The sequence below is a fragment of the Chinchilla lanigera genome, unplaced genomic scaffold, assembly GCF_000276665.1.
Source record: "Chinchilla lanigera isolate Chin_1 unplaced genomic scaffold, ChiLan1.0 scaffold00064, whole genome shotgun sequence".
Taxonomy (NCBI): domain Eukaryota; kingdom Metazoa; phylum Chordata; class Mammalia; order Rodentia; family Chinchillidae; genus Chinchilla; species Chinchilla lanigera.
In genome coordinates this window covers 3,607,376-3,616,203 of record NW_004955465.1, presented here as the reverse complement: position 1 = coordinate 3,616,203, position 8,828 = coordinate 3,607,376, and the positions used below count along the sequence as shown (strand labels likewise).

Sequence of the window (8,828 nt, the reverse complement as noted above, 5' to 3'; positions counted from 1 at the left end):
TGAGTTAGCCATATTTATTTAAATATTCACAGTTTTCCTCAAACACAAAAAGAATTATAAGCTTTGAGAAATTAAAACTGTACAAATATTTATATCCCACGGCTGCAAGGATAAATTACTCTTGAGATTTTCAACATGTGAATCTGAACAGCTGAACTTTCTGTGCACACGACCGAGTGTAGTAGAGTTATTTTACGGCGTTCCTGCGGATAATGCCCGCAAGATGACACTGATCACATCAGCATTTGTTACTAGGTCATTAAATGCATAACAGCATCACAGCTGGTAACATTACTGTTCTTCAAAAAGAATACACAGTACTAAGGCCCAGTCAGTAAGATAAAATAGTCCTACGTTCCAAATCTCTCTTTTAAATATGAATGTAGGAGTAAAACTAAGGAACAAGATGTACTCAAATTTTTTCAAAAACCCACCACGGAGGCAGCCGAAGGCCTGTGCTCCGGGAGCAGAACTGGGGGTCACAGCCTCAGCAGCAGGGAGTTGCTTTGGGGTGCAGCTGGCACGTGTCATCTTTGTCACTTGGTGTGTGGCGGGAACACGGATACAAAGGATTTCCTGAGTCGGGTGAACAAGCATCCAGCTCGTTTCCAGAGCTTCCTTAACCATGTGACTGCTTAGTACTGAAGCCGAGAAGCCACTGGTTTGACAGTCCCCGTGCAGTCACAGCTGCGGTAAAATCCGGTGGCCTCATTTTGTTCTTGTCTACGTTACAGATAAATGCATTTCTAAGAAAGGTGAGTCTGCTCAAGGCCAGGGTTGCCACTGATCTCACAGTTTTTGAGTAGAAAAACGAATGCCAGTGAGAGCCTCTCTGGCATCACCACAGTGGTGGAGCAGGGCCTGGGCTCAGGAGGCCCCGAGCCTGCAGCCCACAGGAGACAGGAGAGGGGACAGGCGACAGGCGTCCCCGCCATCACTGCTCCGCGAGGAAACATTCAACAGTTTGGGCCAGGATGCAACAGATGAAAACAGTCTCAACACTTACTTTCTGGAGGCTTTTTAAATAAAGCTGCTTACTGTACTTACTACCTATGAAGTGGGCGATCAAATACTTGATACTTTGGCAAATAGTTTATTCAATACTTTGTAAAGTCCTACCCGTATCTCAGCACTGCGGGCCACGATGCTGGGAAAATGCGTTTCATTTCTAGGGAAGAAAGAAAATAGGAGGTGATCTGTGCTCTTTGAGGTGATCGGTGCTGCGTATTTCCCCTGGCGCTCGGTGGACGTGGACAAGCGTGGACGCCGCCCGGGGCCAGGGGCCGAGCTCACTCTCCACAGAGGCCACGGTCCTCCTGGCAAGGTGCTGGCCTAGCGGTGGCCTCCATACTTAGCCACCCAGTCCGTCCTCCCGGGCACTGAGGGCACCGGCTGGGCGCCTGTCACGACGGGAAGGGTTTTGGTGCTGGGGCTGTATGTGGCTCCTGAAAACGGCCCCTGACCGGCTTTGGTGCTCCAGGTGAATTCTGAAAGAAGTCAGAATCAGAATTAGAATCGTACTTATCTGGTGATCAGAAATAAACTAATTCATCCTCTTATTTCATGGAGGGAATTTGAATTTATCTGTAGAAGATTTAATTCAGTGGCCTTTGAAGTTTGTTTCAAAAATTTCTTAATGTTTTTGTTTTTGCAGTACTGGGATTGAACCAGGGTCTTTACACTGAGCTACCTCCCCAGCTCTTTTTAAATAATTTTTTGTATTGAGACAGGGTCTCCATAAGTAACTACTTTGCCTAGGCTAGGTTCAAATTTACCATCCTGCCTCAGCCTCCCAGAGTGCTGGGATTATAGGTGTGCACCACTATGCCTATTTTTGTTTTTTTGAGACAGGATCTCTCTCTGTAGTTCAGGCTGGCCTTGACCTCACTACGTAGCTGCCTAGGCTGACCTTGAACTCAAAGTGATCCCCCTGCCTCAGCCTCCTGAGTGCTGAGGTTACAGGTATATATCACTCTGACTGGCTTTTCTTTTTTTAAGCAAAAATTCTAGGGTAGTATTATGTTGACACAAACTAGAATTATCAGCAGCTTATGAGCCCATATTTCGTTTTTATTTTATGAAAATGTAAAACAAAATTTCACTGTAAAATAAGAGAATAACAATAGTTAATATACTATCATTTTCAAAGTAGTTTCTTAGAGTGCAAGATATAAATCAAGAAGATTCTTACAAAAGGCAGACATCATAACACAGAACTTCCTCTTAAAACAATCTAAGATAAACTAGCAGTGTGAATAAAACAAACTAGCATCTAAAAGTATTTTTGAAACAACAAAATATGTATTTTTGGGAAGTATTTGAATCTCTCTACTTTGTATTTATCTCTCCTAGTTTGTTCTTTGTGTGTGTGTGTGTGTGTGTGTGTGTGTGTGTGTGTGTGTATCCCGTACCGGGAACCTTGCGCTTGCCAGGCAGGCGCTGTGCTGCTGAGCTAAATCCCCAGCCCCTGTATGTTTACATTTTGTTTTTCATACAAGATGTATCTCTATGTGATATTTAAGCCTGTGTGTCTGATTTATTTCACTTAGTATTATGTTCTCAAGGTGCATCCTTTTACCTAGAAAGGCCCCAAGTTTATCTGTCTTTATGGCAGTGTGGTACTCCGTGTGTAAGTACAACATTTTCCTTATCCGTTCACCTGTTGATGGACATGTACTCTGTTTCCAAGATCTAGCTATGATAAACTGTGCTTCTGTAAACGTGGGTGTGCCTTGTATCCCTGTAATATGATTTTAACTCCTTGGGAAGATACCTAGAAAAGGAATAAAAGGGTCGGATAGAATTTTTGTTTTTAGTTTTTTGAGCAATCTCCACACTGATTTCCACAGTGGCTGTACTGGTTTACATTCCCACCAACAATGTAGAAGGGTTCCTTTTCCCCTTACCTTGCCAGCATTTGTTATTTTTAGATGTTCTGATGACAGCCTTTCTTTCTGGCATAAAATGGTATCTCAGTGTAGTTTTAATTTTGCATTTCTCTAGAGACCAGTGATGACAAGCATTTTTTTTTTTCATTTATTTGTTGGCCATCTGTATTTTTTCTGAGAAATGTCTGCTCATTTCCATTGCCCACGCTTTCATTGGGTCTTTTATTTTGGGAGTTTCTAATTTTTTCACTTCTTTATATATTCTTGATGTTAGTCCTCTGTCCATGGAAGAGCTGGCAACACTTTCTCTCCCATTCTGCAGATTGTCTCTTTTCTCTGTTGGCTGTTTCCTTTGCTGTGCAGAAGCTTTTCAATTTAACATTAATCCCGTTTGTTGATTCTCGGTGTTATTTCTCATGCTATTGGGGTTTTGTTCAGAAAGTCCTTGCCTATATCTATGTCCTCAAGAGCTGTACCCGTTTTATCTTCCAGCAGATTAAGTGCTTCTGTTTAAAATTTAGATCTTTTGTCTATTTTGATTTTAGCACATGCTGAGGGATATGCATCTAAATTGAATCTTCTGCATGTGGATATCCACATGTCGTGATAGCGGACATCCTTTCTTCTTCCTCATTTTGGAGGGCTTTAAGTTCTTCCCCATTTAATATGATGTTAGCTGTAGGTTGGTCATAAATGGCTTTTATCGTGTTGAGATAAAGACTTTCTATACTTATTCATGTTTTTTTAACATCATAAATGGGTGTTGGATTTTGTCAAAGGCTTTTCCTGCAGCTATTGAGATGATCGTGTGATTTTTGTTCTTGCTTCTGTTTATGTAAGTTACATTTATTATTTGTACGTGTTGAACCATCCTTGCATTCCCAGGATGAAGTCTACTTGGTCATGGTATATGATCTTTTTGGTGATTTGTTGCATTGTTTGCCAGTATCTTATTGAGGATTTTGCATCTATGTTCATTAGAGAAATTGGCCAATAGTTCTCTGTTTTGGTTGGATCCTCGTCTGGTTTTGGGAATCAGGATGACATTAGCTTTCAAGAATGATTTTGGAAATCCTCCTTTGCTCTCGATTTCATTAGAAAGTTTGAGGAGTATTGGTATTAGATCTTCCCTGAAGTTCCTGTAGAACTTGGCTGTGAATCCATCAGATCCTGGGCTTTTCTTAGTTGGTAGTTTTTTACATTCCTGCTTCAATTTCATTGCATGTTACTGGATTGTTCAGGATTTGTAAGTCTTTTTGATTTAGCTTTGGCAGTTCACTTGTATCTAGGCATCTCTCCATTTCTTCTGAGTTCTCCAACTGTTTAGCAGATATGTTTGTGAAGTACAGTGGCACCATGATTCAAAACTTAATTTGGTCTATGATTTGGGAAAGACAATCATGTCTGTCTGTGGGGGAAAGATGGCTCTGGTTCTGTTTGTCACCTGATATAAGTTTGCAAACAAAAACAAAATTTTGGCCAACTCTGAGGTCCCACTGTGGTGGGTAATAATTTTCTGGATTTTGGGAGTGTCTGTTGTGATTTCACCTTTTTCATCTCTAAGTGTATTAATTTGTATCTTTGTTTTGATAAGACTAGCTAAAGGTTTGTTTTGTTTATTCTGTTAAAGAACCAGCTCTTTTGTCATTCTTTTTGTAGTCTCCATTTCACTTACGTTTGCTCTGATCTTTATAATTTCCTTCCTTGTTCAAGCTCTTTGGACTGTTCTTGTTTTTCTAAGACCTTGATATGTATCATTAGGTTATTTCTGTTCATTCTATTTTTCTGAAGTGGACTTTTATAGCTATAAACTTCCTTCGTGGGACTGCTTTCATTGTGTCCCACAGGTTCTTGTATGTGGTAGTGGCATTATCATTTAATTCTAGGAACTATCTTATTTCTTCCTGAATTTTCTCTGTGACCCATTGATTATTCAAGAGTCTATGTAACTTCCATGCTTTTGTAGTTTTGTAGTTTCTTTTGGTATTGATTTCTAGTTTCACTGCTCTGTGATCTAATAATATGCACGGTAAAATTCTGATTCACTGCATTCACTTAGACATGCTTTATTAGCTAGTACGTGGTCTGTTTTGGAGAAAGTACCATGTGTGGCCAAAAAGAAAGTGTATTTTGTAGGATGTTGGAACACTGTGTCTATATCTATTAAGTTCATTTGTTCAAAGGTTTGTTTCAAGTCTGATGTTTCTTTGTTGATTTTTTTTGTTTAGTTGTTTTGTCTGTCTGTGATGATGGGGTGTTGTGATCCCTCAGTATAATGATATTGATGTTTATTTGATCCTTTTATGTCCATATGAGTTTGTTTTATGAAGGTGGGTGCACCATAGTTTGGGCATGCATGCTTGTAATTGTTATCTATTCCTGTCGAACAGTTCTGTTAACCAATATGTGATATCCTTCTTTGACTCTTTTGATCAGCTTTGGCTTAAAATTTGCTTTGAGGATAGGATAGCTACTCTTGCTTGTTTTGGGGTTCTTTTTTTTTTTTCCGGTACTGGGAATCAAACTCACGACCTCGCGCTTGCCAGGCAGGCGCTGTGCCACTGAGCTAAATCCCCAGCCCTGTTTTGGGGTTCTTGTTGCATGGAATATTGCTTTCCGCCTTTGATTTTTAAGCTATGAATTTCTTTTCATGTTAAACTGTTTCTTGTATATAGCATATGTTAGATGAGCCATTATTTCAAATTTTTATTCTGATGCTGTTGATATTTCCAATACTTCACATTAAGACGGGCAACATTTTGTAAAATGACCACGACAGATTCTTGGTTCAAAGTCAGTGAGCACCCACAGGGTCAGACTCTCATACCATATGGAACACCTCCAAGGTATACGTTCCTGAGAAACGAAGCCTCAGTCTTTCTCTGACCTCTCCGTCAACCCTATTCACTGAGATACGCAGGGCTGGCTATATTGAAACACATGTTCCCTTAATTGGCCAAAAGAATGTGACGGAGTCTGGCTGAGACATGTCATTGCAAATTCGGGTGAGAACTGCCCACCCTGCGGATGGCTGGAATGGGGAAGCAAGAGCCTGTAAGATTCTAGGGCTAAAGCATGAGGTAACATCTCAGGTGAGGCCATGGCACTCAGACAGAATTATAGCTTCCTGGCAGTAAAGGTGCCAGCCTTGCATGCACCAAGCTGTCTGTTGCATTGCTAACTGGAGGCCTCTGCCTGGTACAAAGTTGCTGTTTCTCCTCACAGCCATTCCTGCAAAGTTTCTCTTCCCTAGCACTCTGCTGTGACCCTCACCCACCTCTCTGACTGAAACCAATAAAAGCCATGAGCTTTTGGACGCCCAGCCCTTTGTTCCACAGAGAACACTGGTCATCCCAGAGCTCCTCAACTGCAGAACTTTCTCTCTGTGTTTATTTTGCAACTGTGTTCCATATAGCTGGGTGGAGGAGGTTAGACTGACACCCTCTGGGGGGATTTTGGTAATACCACACTGCACTTGTATGCTGGAGAGCAGGGTGCCACCTAGAGAAGTTCTTTGTCTCAACCCCCGGGGCATCTTGAATTCCATTAGAGGGTTTTGATCCTCCTGGAGCCCTAAAATCATACCACTTATCTCTTTTATTTAAGCCATTTGCCATCCACTCGTTTCAAAAACTGGGACTAGGCCAAGACTCTGACAGTTACAGCAAAGCAATATTTAAGCACAGTATCGCTGTGGAAAATATATTGAGAATTATGAATCCTATAAAACTGTAGCTTCATGGAACAACACATATAGAGATCTAATTTCCTTTTGAAAATCAAAGTGTAGTTTCTAGAATTAAGAATTTCTTTTGAGTCAGTGTCTAGCCATGTTGCCCAGGCTAGCCTAGGACTTGTGATCTTCCTGCCTCGGCCTTCTCAGCAGCTGGGATTACAGGTGTGTGGCATTGTGTTTGGCAAGAAACTTCGCTTTATAGTAGGATAATTATGGGTGATAAAACAGCACCCTTAAACGCTAACCTTTCCTGGATCCCAAACTTCTAATCAGAAGGCTTATTTTATTCATATATTTTACTGCTAAATTTTTATAAAAACTTTAAAATTACTGGAACATTGTTACGTGAATAACTGATAAGCTAAAACTACTTATACATCACCAGTGACAAAGAACTAAATCATTGTTCAGAGGGCTTTAATGTCTTCCGTCCCGCCTCACCCTCCCTCCCTTCAGAGTAGAAGCTGGCTCTCCCTGGCTTTCTACCCAAGGAAGGCGCCTTCTGGCCACTTGGGACTTAAACATCTTTCACGTTGAGTAGTGGCTGACATTTCTGGAGCAGACTCTGTGTCACAGACTTCATTAAAGACAGCTCCTCTCTTAATTATTACTTGCAAGCAGTATTTTTGGAATAAAAAAAGGACATTTTGACAAAAACCATTAGAACTGTGTTAACAAAGTGAGACTAATTTGAAAGTCTTTACTCAGCAAAAGCGACCATCTAAATTTAAGAGGAAAAAAAACACCACCTCTCAGTTCAGAAATCTTTAAAGCCGTATCTGAAGCGGTTCTTACCTGGAGCCGCTGCCCCAAGAGGCGCTAAGTGGATCCTCTGGCCGGCTGACCCCACTTCTTTTTTGAGAAAGGAAGGGACATATCCTGACTGACTGTAAGTAGTGTAACTTCCGAGATTTCCTAGTGATGTATCATAAAGTTTCAGAGTCAGAAGGTGAATATTTGTAAGTGCCACAGAATAACTCTGAGTACTAATTTTATTCTAAGTACTATTTTTTGAGCATCTATTATGTTCTAGGCTATGCTGTGCTTGTCCAGATGCCCCAACCGGTCCCTAGAACAACCCTCTCAAGTGCCGATTATTATTACACACTGCGGGCCTTCGAGGCTGAGTGGTCTGCCTGTTGCCCCGATTACCAAGGACTGAACTCAAGGCAGGGTTTGTGTGGTGCAGGCCTTTAATTATGCCAGTTCTTCACACTAGGGTGTTTCCTGCCAGGAACCCCTGATCCTTCCAGCATTCTATGAGTCTGTTCATTCTCTAAACCTGTTACAAGTGGGCTTCCTCTCCCAGGGTTGTTGTAGGGACCCAGCGCCAAGCAAGCAAAGCCACGGGCATGCAACTGTGTCAGCGCTCAGCACCATCACCACCACCACTGGCGAGCGGCTGCCTGGCGGCCAGAAGGGGAAAGCCTAAGGCCGCGGCAGGAGCCCTCTGCTGCTCTGAGACGACAGAAGACGGGGCTCAGGCCTGCGGCAGTCACAGAGAGATGGAGAGCAGCGGACCGGCTGGGGTGCTGCACAAGGCAGGGCGTGTGAAGCCCCCGCTTTGCAGCGTAGGTGAGAAGAACAGAGGAGGCGAGGTAGGATTTAGAGCAAGACAGGGAAGATGAGGAGGCTGGTTCGGAGATGTCAGTTTCCAAGGTCAGGGGCCCGAGGTCTGGGCCTAGGGGACTGCACACGTGGGGGATCTGGAAAAGACCTCCAAGGAACATCCACACGGAGGGCAGGGACAGGAGGGGAGCGATGGAGAGACGTGGGTGGAGGCCCAGCAGCCTGGCAGGACGGAGCTTCAAGGCTTACGGCATGAGAAAAGAAGGCCCGGCAAAGGCGCAGAGAAAAAGCCAAGAGCCTGGTGCTGCCCAGGTTGCAGGCCGCCGGGAGCAATGCCGTGTGTGAGGCCAGCCGAGGCCAAAAGACAGGGCGCTGAGGGACAAAGCCAGCGCGGCGCGGCTGTGTAGGTAAAGACAGATGGCTACACGGGGTGGCGGGGCTCTGGTGGCCCGAAGAACTGGCCCCCAGGCAGCTACAGCTGAGGTGTCCTCTGTCCACATGTCTGGAGACTGAGCTCTGCGGTCACACAGCAGGCTCTGAACACGTGTTTGCTTGTGAAGCAACAAACACCGGAGAGCAGCGTTAAGAACTTACCAGGCGCCAAAGGGTCTTGCCCTGAGGTTCTTAACCTGCTG

General features: G+C 43.3%; 1 protein-coding gene across 3 annotated transcripts in view; it reads right to left on the bottom strand.

Annotated features, from left to right (window-relative positions):
• Positions 1 to 1,077: 1,077 nt before the first annotated feature.
• Positions 1,078 to 8,828, bottom strand: part of Mak (male germ cell-associated kinase) — a 58,394-nt gene continuing 50,643 nt past the window's right edge. For 2 of the 3 annotated variants that reach the window (XM_005398831.2, XM_005398832.2), the window contains 2 exons: positions 7,420 to 7,539; positions 1,078 to 1,487 (listed from right to left, as the gene is read on the bottom strand). In XM_005398831.2, the coding sequence (XP_005398888.1) occupies positions 1,333 to 1,487; positions 7,420 to 7,539 (275 nt within the window). In that variant the 3' untranslated portion in view covers positions 1,078 to 1,332. The remainder of the gene's footprint in view (positions 1,488 to 7,419; positions 7,540 to 8,828) is intronic. The other variant, XM_005398833.2, reaches the window with a different exon arrangement.